This window comes from Pungitius pungitius, chromosome 1 (assembly GCF_949316345.1).
Source record: "Pungitius pungitius chromosome 1, fPunPun2.1, whole genome shotgun sequence".
Lineage (NCBI taxonomy): Eukaryota > Metazoa > Chordata > Actinopteri > Perciformes > Gasterosteidae > Pungitius > Pungitius pungitius.
This window is the reverse complement of record NC_084900.1, coordinates 9,867,901-9,885,075: the sequence shown is the minus strand read 5'-3', so window position 1 is coordinate 9,885,075 and position 17,175 is coordinate 9,867,901. Positions and strand designations below refer to the sequence as shown.

General features: G+C 45.1%; 1 protein-coding gene across 2 annotated transcripts in view; it reads right to left on the bottom strand.

Moving 5' to 3' along the window:
• Nucleotides 1–17,175, bottom strand: part of fgf11a (fibroblast growth factor 11a) — a 60,520-nt gene continuing 43,345 nt past the window's right edge. For both annotated transcript variants that reach the window (XM_037481092.2, XM_037481093.2), the window contains 2 exons: nt 1,115–1,313; nt 1–190 (listed from right to left, as the gene is read on the bottom strand). In XM_037481092.2, the coding sequence (XP_037336989.1) occupies nt 48–190; nt 1,115–1,313 (342 nt within the window). In that variant the 3' untranslated portion in view covers nt 1–47. The remainder of the gene's footprint in view (nt 191–1,114; nt 1,314–17,175) is intronic.

Below are 17,175 nucleotides of genomic sequence, written 5' to 3'. Positions count from 1 at the left end.
GTGCCTATTGTCCTCCACCCCTCCTCTCCCACCCGTGTCTCTGAGCGCTAGGAGGTGGAGCTTTTGGTTTTGGATTTAGGGTCCTTCTTGCCGTTTTGGAGCATGCGCGAGTCACTGGAAGTCTTGGGCGTTTTCCTGGGCGGACTTTGCTCAGCAACGTCGTGTAGAGACGGCTCCCGGTACATGGCCACTGAGGAGGGAGAAGGTTGCAATAGTTGGGAATGGGTAAAAACACAGAAAAGAACATTTCACGCCTATATGGTATACTATACATCATTGTTTTGATGAGAAAAATGAAACAATCCCTGATGGATTTTATATGTTGTTTTCAGCACTTTGTTGTCTTCAGGCTTTCGGAGGTCAATGGATTTTACAAAATGAACAGTAAACCACTGGATTACTTCCAAGCTTTTATTTAGTTGCAATGAATATTATCTTTATACGTTTTTCATACGTCGAATAATGTACATCTATTGAGATGACTACGCCCAACCTCCGAATGCAAACTCAAAGTCAGAATTGACTGTTTGGGACTAATATAAATCAAGTAAAACATTGTTAATGTCCTGTAAACACCTCCTCGCCTCGCACCACTGCACCTATTGCTTTTACTTCTCCTTTGTGTCATTGCATTCCCTGCACAAGTGTGTTCTTCTGAAAATACAGTCATCACCCTTGAACAAAATCGAATGAATCGGCGTTAATGATGTGATGTGGTTTCTTCCCACTCATAGACACACACACACTGGCCCTTTTAAGGATGTTGGATTACTTTTAACTTATTACTAGACAATATTATCACAAGTGTATTATTAACATGTTTAATTGTAGAAAATAATTAAATAATAATAAAAACGACAGCTTAAAATCTACCTACGGACATTTTTATACTCGGAAAACGGTACTGCTTTGTCAGCCAAATAGTTCCATGACTTCTTTCAAGGTCAAGATCCAACTTCCATGCTTATATCACTGTCTATTTGTTTCTATTTACATGACACAATGAATACTGAATACTTGACTGAACTGATGCCGGGCACCCTTCAGGAAAACACTCACTGGTCCCTGCCTCTGGAACAGCTTGTAGAGTGGGCAACGTATTAATCGCTGGTACCTTCAATGAGTTTGGGAAGGAAGTGCGCAGCCCCCTTGGTCTTCTTCACGCGGTTCCCTTTCATGACCTGCCCGTCCCGGTTGATGCCGATGTACCACGCCCGACCCGACTGGGTCTGTCTGTACAGGATGGACGAGTAGGTGACGTAGTAGTTCTCAAACACACACTCCTTAAACTTACATTCCGGCGTGAAGTGTTCCTGAAAGACACACATGCAAAGGAGACAGAGGCACACATCAGGGACGGGGAGAAGAATAACACATTTGGTGTCTACGCCATTCTTCATTTGTTCTTCTATTATATATAAATTTACTCTCCAATTCCACTGGACTCAGCTGGGAACGGGAGGAAATGAGCCCCACATTTCATCGTGACAGTTACTGTACAGAAACATTTGCGGGCTGATATTGGCGCGCTGCACAAACGCACACAAGCTCATGCCCAACATGTGCGGCGCCTTTTGGTCCATGAGCTGAGGATGCCATAACTCAACAGATTCGGTTTACCTGCAACAAACAGCAATCACCCGGATCCTTCACCCTCTGTGTGCTTAAACTGCCGGCCTTCACACACACACGCGCATACGCATACACACATATAGCTCTGCATGAGACAATACGTCAACACTGGGACATACCCCACCTTCAGTCTCTCTCTCTCTCTGTCTCTCTCGTTACAACGCTCACATATTCCCCTCCTCATCTCATATTCGGCCTCTTTCTCCACTTGGTTCGCCCCATCCCTTTGTCATTTGTAACCTTGTTGAGGAACAAACCAATTTGCAGGATTGATTTGGAGCCTTGATGTGACGTGTGGGCAGAAAAGGCCCGAATAAGGAGTTTGCTCGCTCTCCCTCTCTTGTTCTTTTCTCACTCCCCCTTTCTCCCCCTCTCTCTCCACCTTCTACCTCTTTCCTCTCCTCTCCCTCTGCTCGTCTGCCGCCGCATGCGCCGGGCCCTAACGACGTCCATTGTGCTTCACATAAACAAGCTAATTACATTGACTGTATCGCCCATTCCGTAATTACACATTCATTCACTTAGGAAGCCATTCATTTCCTCAGCCACCCATTAACTTAGCTCTTATAGCAGCGAGCGGGACGCAAAGGTCTGCAGTCTCTTGGAAGGTGTTATCAGATGGTCATCATTAACCGTGTTTGCACTGCAGCGTGTTGCATCTCATCTCTTTCTGTGGTGCATGTGTGTGTGTGTATTTTTTAAAGGCTTTGTCAAACCAGAGCACATAATCTCTCACACACACACTTATGGATGCATGCACATGCATATAAATATGCACACAGTAAGACACGCTCAAGTTCATGAATTGATTAATGACATGAATCAAGCTGAATCAAGCCATGTGAGTGAGTATGTGTAGCTTGTGTGTGTAATAAGTTTGTGCATTTCTATCACCAGGCAAAGTGGAACCTAGAGGACATTTGTACGGTTTCTCACTCCTGGACAAGTGATGTATAGCAAGCGTTACGTTTTAGTGTCCTTTCTCAGAATAAAAAAGGTCACATTGTCCTGTTGGAAAGTAACGTTCAAGTACATGTTTAAGTACGCTTGTTGTACTTGTACTGATTTTTGTTTTTTACCAATGGTGTGTTTCTGACACGTGTCTACATGAACCTTCACAATGTATCTGTTAGGAACAGACAATGTTTTTTGCTGTGACCTCTATGGAGGATATCAAAATTAAAGATGAACAAAAATATGAATAAGGAGGCATTCATTTTCCCTTTCATGTATTTATTCATATTAATCTAAATGTATGCAATTATACATTTGGTGGAAGTATTTTTTGAATATATTTATTTGCTTTATAGTGAAATTAAACATAAAAATCTATTACAATCCAAAATATTTCGTCTTCATTTTTGTCCATGGCCAGAAGCCAGCCAGATGTACTTAGTCACAAACACTCACTCCGGGTGCCATCAGTGATGCTGCTTTATAGGATAACAGACTATTAAGCAGTCATTTATAGAGAGGCATCATTCACACAGGAGACACATGGGGGACAGATGCACATCTGTCTGCAGAGCGCTTTTTCTCCGACTAGACTTCAAGCAGATTTCACACTTAAATTATTTCCTCTCTGATGCAATCTGAGTAAAGGACAGGCTTCATTTCATTTATTTCTGCTGAGGTCCAAATAAAAAACGCTGAAAGCTCACCGCCATCTGAGTCCAATAGCTCAAAGCGGACTCCCACTCCCACTCTCGCAGTCCCTCCTGTGTTCAGCAGGGGGCGCTCCCAACACACAGGCAGTCTGGGGCCGCTGTCCCTGGTGTTGATGCTCCAAAATTATACTTGTGTCTACTTGCCACTCCGCAATGCCCGTCTCTCCCGATAGGGCCTCTTTTAGCAAAACCCCTCCAGCAGCCACAAATCCACCCGAGGATTTGTGGCTGCTCTGCTATTTATGCGCCAAACTCCATTTAGTTTCTTTCCACATTTTGATCTGTACTTTCTAAAACATCAAATCATGTTGGATTTCACGCTTTAGGATGCAGGGACATATATAAAGTATAAAGCGGTATGCATATCATTGCCTTGTCCAAGTTCCTGGTTTAAGAGGTTGTTTTTTAACTGACTTCAGAAAGACACAAATGTCCTTCAATCGGCCCGTGATACAACGCTACGGAGCTCAGTGAAGGCGCAAACTAAGCTATTTTGTACTAAAATAAGTGCTAGAATAGAAAAGAAAAATAAAGATAGACAAACAAGAATATGGACAAAATCCCACACTCCCAGTATTTTTGGAGGTACATGTACTAAAATCCACACACACACAGGTCGTGTGTCTTGTGTGTGTGTGTGTGAGGGTGTGTATATCCACTCATGCGTGTCTGCTGTTGTGACAGAGGGACATGACGGATCCCTCTTACATCAGTGGGAGGCCACCCGGCGCCAGATGACATGCATACACACACACACACACACACACACACATGCTTGCAACATCGATGGTGACGAATGGACTGGTTGCCTTCCTCATCCGTCACCCCCCCCACAGACAGGAGAAGGAAAGAGAGGGATGGAGGGAAAGAGAGGGGACAAGATGAAACAAGAGGAGGTGGATGAGATGAGCGCAGAGGAAGGAGACGGAATTATTCTCCTGTAATGACACGCACACCACCGCCTCATTTCCATCCGTTGACACTTAAAGACATCCTTCAGCCTTGGTTCTCCGGCTGTCGTTAACCATTGAGCCTCCGGCGCGCTCAGCCGGGGGAATTGATCCAATGTAAGACCTCTGTGAAAAGTCGATGGGCATTAGTCCAGAAAAAACCCTGGATTACGCTTTGATTGGACACGCGGCGCGGAGACACAACCGAGCATGAAGAACTTAAGAAGGAGTTACGAGCTGGGAACGTGCGGCTGCAGGTTAATTCAGAGGATTTACGCCTCATTCCGGAGGGCAAAGGGGTGTCACGGCGTCAACAGACTGCGCGAGGGAGAGGGCCCGTGTGCGTGCTCACATGAGGGTTTTATCTGAGGGGACCATATGAGGGAAGTCCTGTTGTGTCGGCAGGTAAACCCGATCCATAATGGCTTTGTTGCAGTTTTATGGGCAGCAAATGCAAACTGGGGGGGTGCAGTCTGAGGGAAGTCAAGTCCCAATCTAGGACGCGGACGTCTGCAGTAAAGACAGTAGACAGCCCGATCTCACCCTCGGGGGAGTCTGTCTGAGACGCACAGGGCCTTCAACTAACTAACTTTGACTATGTCATATGACATAACACCACTGCACCTCATGACAGAAAGAAGTTCTAAACCAGTGTATTTGGGTTTATTGATTAGTTATTTCTTATTATAAGCCAAAAATGTTTAACTAAGTGTATCAAATTCCCCATTTTTTGAATTTTTACAATTCAATGTAATTGCTGCGTGGGGATGTCGTTCTGAAGTTTTCTACACAAACTCAAGTCGGTTCTACCGATCTGTCAGATCACATTATCAGCATCTGTCTCCGTCCTGTCCCTCCTGTCTCTTCATTTCCCAATCCAATAAAAAAGAAAATTCAAAAATATGCCATCAAAGTTTCCTGCGGGGAACATTTCTTTGTAAGGGATGGCTGGGGGTTTGAAAATATAAATGTTTTCTTTCATCAGAAGAGCACTTGAGTGTTTTATTTTTTCATGGTACAGCGAGCAGGATCCATATGAGACACAATTCAGAGAAACATGGCCCCAAGAAGTGTATGATGCAATTATATGTAAAGCATCTACTACCACAACTATACATCGGAGATGAGATCGGAGATGAGATCGGAGATGAGGGAAAAGTAGTGCGACACGACAAGTGGTTCCTTGTGTAAAATGACTGGTAGGTATAATTAGAAGATGAATTTGAAGCGATGCAATGCTGTGGCTGAGATTTACCTACAGACGCAACCCTTGTCAGGATGATATGAATCAGCACTAAAAAGGACACGGAGCGAGGTTACCCTTAGAAAAAAGCGTGTTTACCAGCCACAGTGATTATCATCTGAGCAAGTGAGCAGAAAAACAACTTTAATTGAAGACAAACAGCTGAGGCACTGAAAAAAAATAATTGTCTGAAGATAGGGGTAATTATCATGTATTAATTTATGCGCAACATGTGGCCCCGCTGGCATTCTGTCGCGTAATCATCAGCAGTGCTCTTTCAGATGCTCTGTAGGAACCCTCACTCAGCACTTGGGGAGGAAAACTCAGCAGCTGTCTACATCAAAAAACTTCCATTTGCTAGGCGGCGTTGTACTCTCTGGTGGCTAAACCCAGCCAAAAGCCAAGGATTGTTTGAATGAGTCTGTGGCTCCGAAAGACATTCCATCTTCCTCAATTTCTACAACGGTGAAGAGAAGAAAAAAAACAAAGCAGTCATTCAAGCAATTGTGTCGAATCCAACAATATGTTGGGAAAAAAGTTTTTTGCTCAGAAAAGGGGAATGAAATATGCATAACAGTAATGTTTTCTATGAGGACAATTTCAGCATATTTCTAGAGATAGCACAGATGATGCTATTTGGAAAGGCCTTCTTCTTCACATTGGCAGATGCATTATGCATTCATGAGAGCTTTGGCTCATTTTGTTAGTCCAGGGTTGACGATAAACTCTAAACTTTTATCCCAAGATGTTCGGCTCGCCACCAAGAAGGAATTAGCTACAAAATAACTTTTAACCTCCAGATGTTTTCCTCTGAAAAAAAAACACAGGTTTTAATGAAGTATGAAAAGTAACACCACACATGTTCCACATTTTGCTCAGAAAAGGACAAATTCCTCCTCAGGCAACAAGGACCTTTTGAATGACAGTTCGTCCCAACGCATCGATGAGCGACAGGACACCGAAAGGCAAGACAGATGGAGACGGGTCCTTGTCGGTGCCAACATTCTGGCATTTACAGGGACGACCTCAGGAGCGCCGGAGCTCGACCACAAAATGCCATTTCACACACACACACACACACACACACACACACACACACACACACACACACACACACACACACACTCAAGCACAAAGGGATGGGAAAAAAAAAACATCCTAAAAAAATATGTCTCAAAATAAACCTCAAATGTTGAAGATATCATGCAGGAAACAAAAGAGACAAGACAAAACAAACAGGATGTCTGCTTGAAACAAGCATTTGACACAAACACACAGAGCGCAGAGAGGTGAGTGGAGGAGAGCAGACACACACACACACACACTGTAATGGGAACAGCTGGAGAGGGTGCACAAGGGTGCACAAGGGGGAGGAAGCGAAGAAGTGGGGGGGGGGGTGTCCTCTGCTTCTCACCTTGACTGCCAGACCCTCGCTGTGTGTTTGGGGATTTTCCAAAGAGAACCAGAGATAACCAGGCCTTACCTCTACGCTGCACTTTTCATCTCTCCTTCTCCACGTCTCTCAAGTGCTGACTTCACCTCTCTCTCTCTCTCTCTCTCTCTCTATTTCCTCAGCTTCTCTTTCTCCCAGCATCAACTCTGTCTTCCTTCATCCTTCACATTTCTCTCCATCTCCTTCCTCAAGGCCGCGTATGTCTGCCCGCTTCTGCTGCGCGGAGAAAGGTATGTGTGTGTAGGTGCGTGTATCAGTGTGTGTGTGTGTGTGTGTGTTGGGAGAAAAGGGCGAGGGGGTTTGTTCAGAGTGCAAAAGAAGGAGAAAAAGGAGAGTGTGCATAGGAAAGGAAACAATATTGCTGACTCAGAGAAAAACAGAAGAGCGGTTTCTGATTCAATGGGCGGGTTTGGGGGGGTCAGAGGAGATGAGTTGAAGGCAAGAAGAGGAGGTGTGTGTGTGTGTGTGTGTGTGTGGTGAGAGATGGGGGAATGTTGAATCTACAGTAATGACAGTCTGCAAAGCGAGGCCAGATCACTTGCCCTCTCCTTAAGATGCTGCTCCTCTTAATGTTCCTTATCAAAACTATCAGAACTATTTTTTTTTAATTGTTCACTGCTTTAAGGTATATTCACACCAAATGCAAACCAAATATTTCTCGCCACAGCATTTCATACAGAGTCTGTGCACAGCCGCGATGAAACTGGAGCGACGCCACTCTGCGACAGCACGGCGAGTCGATGCGATTTCAAGCGAAGTTGCGTCAGACAAGGCAAACACGAAAGTTGAAATATTTCAACTTCGGCGACAAAATCGCACGACGCACATGCACATCACCGAAATTCAAACTGGTGAATATAGTCAAGAGCGTTTAGAAGCTACTAAAACAAAGCCAAAAGAGAGGGAACACTGGGCTCAGATGGACCACATTGGACTTCAAAGAGCGTTTCTTAAGTAAACCGGGAAGTTAACTTGTCCGACTATATATTCTGGCCTGCATCCATCCTGGGACCTATTCTTACTCTTACTCACAATAGCTCCGCGGGGAAAGCGGTGAACTCGATACAGTGAAGGGACCGTCCCCATATACGCTCTCTGCCAGTCTCCACAGAGAAAGCAACTGCCCACTGGTGCAGACCTCGGTGTGATGATGGATCACCGAACATCGTCCAACTCAGTCAACTGGCTTTGTGAAATATGACAACAAAATGTCCCGGCATGAAATAAATATCGAAAAACCTCTCTGATAGCAATTCAAAGTGAACAGTAACGGAGTGGACTTATAATGCAGTTTTGTTTTGGCTGAGCACATAGCTGAGGCTTTTTAAGAAGGATACAATATTCATTTTCACCTCCTCATTCTCCACATCCTCGTTCATCATGATGCCCCAAATCTTCCTCTGCCAGTTCCCCTGTCCTTCCTTTCTCATCTTTGTCATCATTCCTCTCCATGGTTCCCGAGGCCACCCCCCCCCACCCCCCCTTTCCCTCTTTCCCCTCCCCTGTGAGGTTGCTCATTTGAGCAGAGGTGTTCCCTATTTAGCGTCCGGTGGCGTCCCCAAAGGAGTCCCCGGCGAAGACAAAGAGTGCAGAAGAGGGAGGAAGACTGCACAGCAAGCAAATACCAGGTGTGGGGGCGGCGGTAGATAAAAAGGTGATGAGGCAAATATTGGATTTAAAAAAACTCTGATTTAAAGTCTTTGCAGAAGTTGTTGGATGACTACTGTTACTGGTATAGCCAGTTGGGACACGGCAGCACCATTCGGTTATAATACCCCGGTGCTTCTTTCTATTTTTTCTACTGTTTACATTTTGTTCTTGAGATTATGCAGCATGTCCTTCCCATAAAAAGCTTTATTGAAGAGGACAAAGAGCTGTCAGGGCTAACAGGCTTGTTAACAGGTAGCGTATTTACTCTGCCGCTATGGGACAATGAGTTCACAAGGTTTATACAAAATGCTTGTTTGTCCCGTGAACTACTGTCTCATAACCCGTCTGCATAAACCTTTCCTCTTTAAAAGAAGCAGTTAGTACTCTCGACGGATGAGGCTTCAGTAACCGCATGGTGCAACACGTAGTACAACCCAAAACGTTAATTAAAAATATCCATTTAGCACACCCGATTTGAGCTCTCTATTTCCACAAAGGTCAGCATGGTCAAGGCTGCTCTCTTTACAATGTTGAGTCATAAAAAACAGAAATGAGTCAGCATGTTCCCACTTTCAGTGCCTTTGTCAAAAGTTACAGTTTCACGAATGTTTTTTGGTTAGATAACTTAAATAAGGTGACAAAATAAAAATCAATCAAAATGCAGAGAATTTAAAATGCTTTAACACGTCTTCTTGACCATCGGCTGAATGAGCCTGAAAAAGTCATCACGCTGAACATTTAGCTCTGTGGTGAGGACATGTTTGTTAGCTGTTTACCGATTACATTAAGTTTTGAAAAAAAAAAATATGGTAAGAGTGTTGTTCACGTGTCAGTAGCGTCAGCGTTTTATGAGTCGAGGGGCAGTGGTCGGTGAGACCCTCTGCTGTGGCAATGTTCTTCTCTCCCCTTAATTGACGGGAAGAAAAAAGCAGCAAATGGGGGTTTATTTCTATTCAATGGTTCTCGGCAAGTGGAGGAGGGTCTGTTTATCCTCCTATTGCAGATCTGCAATGTCATTGGGCACAGCAAACTTTTACTTTGCCCAACTTTCCCCTGTTAACCTGGTGGAGTGTGGCCAGAGCTGGTCCCGGGTATCAAAGTCCGGCCCAATTATGTCTGCCTGCTTCTGTCAGATTGTTTATACCTGGCTGCACATGTGTGTTTGCGGGGCTGTGGAGGGTGGCTAAATTGCACAGGGGAGAGTGTGTGTGTGTGTGTGTGTGTGTGTGTGCGTGCACAGGTTCACTTTTACCCCGTATGTGTGTGCCTTTGCTAACAAAACACAACACCCCCCGCCCTCCCAGCTTGCCCCTGCTCCCCACAGCTCACAATCTCCCCTCTCCGTCCCCCCCCCCCGCTGCCATCCCTCTAACCAGGAGGCTTTTCCAAAGCGCACGGCTAATAAAATGGGCCAGGTCCGCTGCTGAGCACTATTTTTATCAGAAAGCAATTTTCAGGAGGTGCCCACAGGTAAGCCGGTCCCAGCGCCTTTAGACATTGGAGCCATGACAGGGAGTCCCCCCCCCCCCACTCTCACCATCAACTTCTGCTGAGCTCCTCCCGAGTGCCCTGGTGCCGCAGGAGCATTGCTCTGCTTTTGCATGGACCTTGTCCTCATCCCTGTATTAGTAGTAACGCCTGCCTTTCCTGGAGACAACGTGGATACTCGACTGGTGACCACGGGCGACTACAGACGCGATGAATCAGTTAATGGTACCGCACAGGTGCTGCAAGGGAAAGATGAAGAGGTGTGGCTCTTAGGGAAGACAGATTTACACACAGCCCATCGGGCCTCTTATAGCTGGACAAGACACTGCTGTGCTGAAGAGGTCAGGCTGTACTTGCTCTACAGGCTCTAAAATGATGAGACCAGCACCTGTGTCATATAGTCACATTATATTAAATATACATTATAAAGACATATTTACTCATAACAAAGCAATCTAGATTGATGCATAGAACTAGAGGTAAGAGGAAAAATAGATATTTTACATTTGGGGCTTCCTTGTTCTCTAAGGGAACATGCTGTCACAGCGACATACTCAAAACAATCACAACAGTTTCTAATAGACACCAACGTCAGTTCATATTATCTGCCGAAACAGATTAGGTCACAGAATCGCGACGGAGGACAAAACATCAAAAAAGTGACAGGATGCAGTTGATGAAATGGTGAAATCAAGAGTGGAAGAATAAAAAATGTGCCAGGGGCAAGTGGGAGAGGTTTCAGGCCGAGGACAGAGTGAGAGAGATAGCAGAACAGAGGGGTAGAGGACAGAGAGAGGACAAGAACGGCAGATGAGGGACACAGCGAGACAGGGATTGATATTCAGGAATAAAAAGAGGTCTCCGGCCCTGCAAGAAGCAAAGGAGGAAGAAGGAGGTGATGGTCGAGAGGAGAGGAAGAGACAATCCACCCGGGAGGCCAACAGACACAAATGGGCAAACAGGGAGCAAGACGGACTGACAGGCGAGTAAAAGCTGTACAAGTGAGAAGGGGGAGGTGTGAGTGCAGAGGGAGGCGGGGGGGCATGCTCCCAACGGAGATGTTTTGTTCTCTACCAGTCTGGTCCTGTCAAAGCATCCTTCTCTTCGTCTCTCCATCCCGAAATCCTTTGCCCCCCTCCCATCTCCACCCACACTCACCCTGTTTGTTATGAACAGTGGGGCCATCCGGCCGGTCCCGTCTGTCACGTGGCTCTGTCAGGAGACGCAGACGTGTGTGTGTGTTGTACGGACACACACACACGAGGCGGCTATGCGCTGTTTGTGTGAGAGGGTCAATAAGGTTTTATCGTTTACCATTTCAACCACTCAACCTTTTTTACGTCCTTCGCATTTTAGGGTGGATGCAGTGATGCTCTCCGCCTCGCCTTACGCTTCGGAGTAAAGACAAAAGGACACTCGCACCGAGTGTTATTTATTATTTACCGAGTCACACCTCAAAAATCCGGGGATCAAAGGACTAAAGAGCTAGAAGTGTGTGAGTTTTTCTACAGTAGACTACCTTGTGATTTTCTTTCTCAGTCATCCCCCTTGTGCTTCGAGAAGCACCAACCTCCGCTAGGCTGATCCTTAAATATCACTAAGGGTTAAACATGGATATTTGGTTGCCTACTTCTTTAAATCAACACATGAGAGCCAGACAAAAATGTATAGCTCTTCAGTGAACTACATCTTGTTTATTTGTTTTTTTTCTTCAAAGATGCCATATTTACTGAATAATGTCCCATATAACATACACAATTTAACAACAAAAGAAAGGTTAAATACTTCATCGAGCACATTTAATGAAAAATACTGCATGTGCTATGTCAGTATGTTTTCAGTGTGTTTAATTAGTTTGAGAGAGGCCACGACAAATATGTATAGAAGGGTAATTAGGTGATTAGATATCAGTAATCTTTGTGGTGCCGGCAAAAGTGTAGAGACTATAAATAATAACAGGACAAACAAACTATAAGATCTCGCTCAACTAGAAATAAACAAGAGCTTTAAACGACAATGATGCAACTTATGGATAAAGATAAATGATTGGGCTTAAGAGGGCCAAGCTGGAAAACTACTTGTAGCGGTCCACAGTCCGCTACACCCCTTGCTTTCTCCCATGCAGACCCCTCCCAGCCCAGACATAAAATGCCACCGGAATATTTTCACAAAAGGTCTCCTTGTTCAACCAGAAATATCAAAATCGAGATCATTGTACCCCCCCCCCCCCTCACACACCCCCCCACCCTACAGGGCCCTTGTTCCCTGCACAATCAAACGGTTGCGTAACATGGCGGTAAAGGCTTTGCACCGCCCCTCCCTGGACCCCGATGGCAGCCTCCTCCGTTTCTGTGTTTGCAGTAGCACAGAACAGGGGCAGACCACCACGTTTCAGGTGAGAAGGTGAGTGTGTGGGATGAGGGAGAGAGGAGAGGGGGGGGGGGGATCCCTCCTTTACTTTGTCCTCCTTCCTTTCTCATCTCTGAGGGATTTTTCGAACATTTTCCCCCCTTTGCCCCCCCCCCCCTCTCGTTCCTGTTATCCACGTAGTTATGTAAATGGGTCACCTTTCTTTTGTCAGGAGAATGCCGAGGTAAGTATAACCTCTATTTCTGGTGTATGGAGGATTCTACTGTCTGGGGGGGGGTTCTGCGCCTTGAAAAAGTCATGTGCAAGGACCATTTTCTGGGCCTCATTAGAGGAAAGTTTGGTTCTGGGTTGGGGTTTCAGGGGTTAGACAAATATTACACTTACTCAAGTTTCTCACATTAGTCTATCAAAAGGTGTTCGACCCAAATGCGACTTCAAACTGGGACTCGATTGTATAAATATGAGGAAACAGAAAAAAACTAAAGAACAAGATCACAGTTCAAGCCGGACTAGCCCGCTACTTGAAGTCAAGTTATTTCACTATTTCACAATAAAAAAAATAAAAAGAGCTTTCGCCTGCATCCTGACACTGCGCGCTCTCCGATCCACCCGCTCTGTCTTTGTCTATTGTCCCATCTACCTGTCAAATCAGGTCCCAACTCTCCGCACATCAATGTGAAACAACCGCACGAGCCGCTTCACAAGTTGTAGCGTTCAACTGCTGCCGCAGTGCGAGACACCGCGTCACGCTCGGATGTCAGATTCAGACGTCACTAACTCAGCCCGTCAACGTGAGAGCAGACGGCAGCCCGGTCCTTAGTGTCATGTGACGCTGTGTGTGTGTGTGTGTGTGTGTGTGTGTGTGTAGTGAGCAGAGCGGCCTCAATCAATCAGGTAGCTTCATTGCTAACATTATACTATGGAGACAAGAAAATGACCCAGTGAGATTAATTAAATAACATTCATGTTTTCGTTCAGTAGTACATGGATATTTTGATGAATAAAAACTGCAATAGCAATATGACCTTGAAAACCGTTGATTGAGAGAAAGAGAAAGAAGAATGGAAGAGGAAGACGATCGGATGAGTTTGAAAGCTTGAAAAAAGTGGGCTTTGACCTTTGTTTTGGTATTGTTTTTTTTGTCTTTATTAGTGTCTCTCTAGTGAGGTGATTTTAAATCAAATAATATTCATGGGATGAGATCAACCATTCATTGCTGAATGGCGGTGGATTAATACCGTGATCATACTCACTTCCTCATTCACTTTCCCCTAACGGACAGACAGACGAGTGTCCAACACTATGAGCAGTAAGTTGTGACTTTTGGACACGTATTACTCATCATTGTGTTTCTACATCCGTGAAAACTGTACTGTTGCAAAAGGATAATTTTAGCATTTTATAGAACCAATGCAACGCTGTATTGTTTCTATAAAGAACAATACAGTGTGTGGGAACGGGCTGCAGGTGGGAAGGACATGAGGACCAGGTGAAGGGAATGAGAGATTATATGGTGAAGATGGCAGGATCTGGAATGACAGGAGAGTTAATTAAAAAAGCAGGCAGGATGAAAACGAAGGTGGAGAATTTGTGACAATGGCCGCATGTTTTTTTTTTTTTTTTGCAGTGCGTGTTTGAGGCAGCTGACCTCGGGTCGTTTGTCAGGCCACAGCCACCTAATTCCATTTCATTTGATGTTGAATAGTTCATGGAAAAAAAGAGTTTTAAAATAGTTCTCAAAAATATTTTTTGAAAACGTCCACAAATAGGTCAAGAAATGGGTGAATGGGAGAGACATTTCTTTAAAGCGATAAACACGTCTGTTTAGTCCGAGGAGGATATTGTGCGGGTCGAGAAGGAACTGCGCTTTTTCGCGGCTCTCTGAACACACTCGCACAGGACATCATAATCTTAGTCATAAAATCAGTTAATGAAGAGGTATGTGGAATGGTTACATGTTTCTTGCTACTGACATACTCTAAATTATTATTCTAAGATATAGAAACAACCCTATCGTGAATAAACAAATGGATGACGTGTATAGTGTAATATAAATGACATGTGAAAAATCATTACATGAAAGGATTTGGTTGTTAACCAGTAGCAAAGCATTTATTTGAAAGGATATTTAACACATTTGCAAGGGTGTAAAGCTCCTCCGACTTGATAAGAACCAGGGACCTAAACGCAACACTTTGTTTTTGACATGGCCAACGGAAACGTCATGGTCCTTTATTGTTTCCATTTTGAAATTGCTTGTACCAACAAAAGAGACCCCTTAACAATGCAATGCATTATGTTTTGGGCTGGATCATGAACCAGCCATTCTCAACTGGACCCCCACTTTTTATTGAAGTCCTTACTTTCTTTCTCTCCTGTATATTTCGGTCCAGGTTTTCCTCCACCTGCCCTGTGCAGTTCTATCAAAAGCCTCCACATGTTCTCCCGCGTTCTTTGTTCCTTAGTTACGAACGTACGGTGGCCGAGACGGTAAAACACCGTCTTCTCAAGATGTGGCGTCTCAACTGGTTGAAGTGCACGTGTCTCCAAACACTGACTTCCGGCACCAGCAAACGGAGCAGCCAGGTTCGCATGAACCTCTCTGCTGGCCGCCCAGCCCCGAGCTGTAAAACGGGTCTTCATCTCCACGCACGTCGTCTCTGGAGTTCCGCGTCTTTAGCCCGCTAACAGTTAGCTAAACTGAGACAGCTAAACAAGGGAAGCGCATACTCAGACTCGCCGAAGCGTAAAATAGTCGACGCCGTCCGTATCGTTGCGCAAGAACCACCGCTGCCCCACAGTGACCGAGCGGTCTGGGTCCGTGGATGACGTTATCATGACACGTGATAACCGCCGTTACGGCGATTACCTTGGCAACGGTTACCAGGTTACCGTGGTGACGCATTACTGACGTCAGAACATGTAACTACGTGCCTAGGATCACAGTGCTTTGAAGATTGAACTGGACATACATACGTACACAGTACACAGTACATACAAGTTGTAAGTTTGAAACGTGTATTACACGGTCTAGTAAGGGAATATTAAGTGCATTTTAAAGAAAATAAATGGATTATTTGACTGCAATGGAAGGGGAAACATTGTCAAATGTTAGTTCCACAACCAGTCTGGAGAGCAACTTTTTGAGTGCGACTGCAAAGAAAGTTAAAACATGGTTTAAAGGTAAAAAATTGAGTCTGGAGAGCCACTACCCGACTGCAGTGGAAGGTCAAACATTGCCAAATGTTAGTCCCACGACCAGTCTCGAGAGCCACTACTCGACTGCAGTGGAAAGTGAAACATTGTCAAATGTTAGTCCCACAACCAGTCTCGAGAGCCACTACTCGACAGCAGTGGAAGGTCAAACATTGTCAAATGTTAGTCCCACGACCAGTCTCGAGAGCCACTACTCGACAGCAGTGGAAAGTGAAACATTGTCAAATGTTAGTCCCACGACCAGTCTCGAGAGCCACTACTCGACAGCAGTGGAAAGTGAAACATTGTCAAATGTTAGTCCCACGACCAGTCTCGAGAGCCACTACTCGACAGCAGTGGAAGGTCAAACATTGTCAAATGTTAGTCCCACGACCAGTCTCGAGAGCCACTACTCGACAGCAGTGGAAAGTGAAACATTGTCAAATGTTAGTCCCACGACCAGTCTCGAGAGCCACTACTCGACAGCAGTGGAAGGTCCAACATTGTCAAATGTTAGTCCCACGACCAGTCTCGAGAGCCACTACTCGACAGCAGTGGAAGGTCAAACATTGTCAAATGTTAGTCCCACGACCAGTCTCGAGAGCCACTACTCGACAGCAGTGGAAAGTCAAACATTGCCAGATGTTAGTCCCACGACCGGTCTGATTGCGACTGCAAAGAAAGTTAAAACATGGTTTAAAGGTAACTCAAGTAAAAAATGGGGTCTGGAGAGCCAACATTCGACTACAAGGAAAGTTCAAGCATGGTTAGATGCTAACTTCAGTGAAACATCGAGTCTGGAGAACCACTATTTGACTGAAACATTAAACCCTGACTCAAGTCGGACATTGAGTCAGGAGAACAACTATTCGACTGAAACATTAAACCCTGACTCAAGTCGGACATCGAGTCAGGAGAACAACTATTCGACTGAAACATTATACCCTGACTCAAGTCGAGTCGAGTCGAGTCTTCGGTCAGAATTTCGGTGGGACGAAGCGGAATGCAGGGCCGTGGCGGAAAGTCTGCTGAATCTGATAGTGCCTAGCCTGCCAGAAGACATCGGCAAAGTCATAGTTGATTCATTGACCCGGCGGCTCATGGAAAAGCTACGACATGTTGATGTGCCCGTCGAGGCGAGGAGACACAACGTCAAGAGGGCTGGCCTGAAAGCCTACAATCACTTTGTGACTTCATGGATGGACAGGGAAAAATTGCCGAGGATGATCATTCTCCATCGCGAGATTTTGGAGGATGAAATATGTACAGAACTGGTGAAACACATGATAAAGCCAAAGAAACCCCCCCGTATCATCAGGTTCGGCAGACGGTTGGCTTGCTTTTTCTGCCTTTCAGACCACGGGTCATCCGTGAGCACCTATAGTTTTAATATTGTACCAGAAGCAGCTAATGTTCCATACAGAGGCTATCTGTGAAAGTAAAAAAAAAAGAATCTGGCATCAGGAGCAGCACTAGTGCTCCTTTTATTGGTAATAATGTCATTAAGAGTTTTCTCCGAGTTCTTCG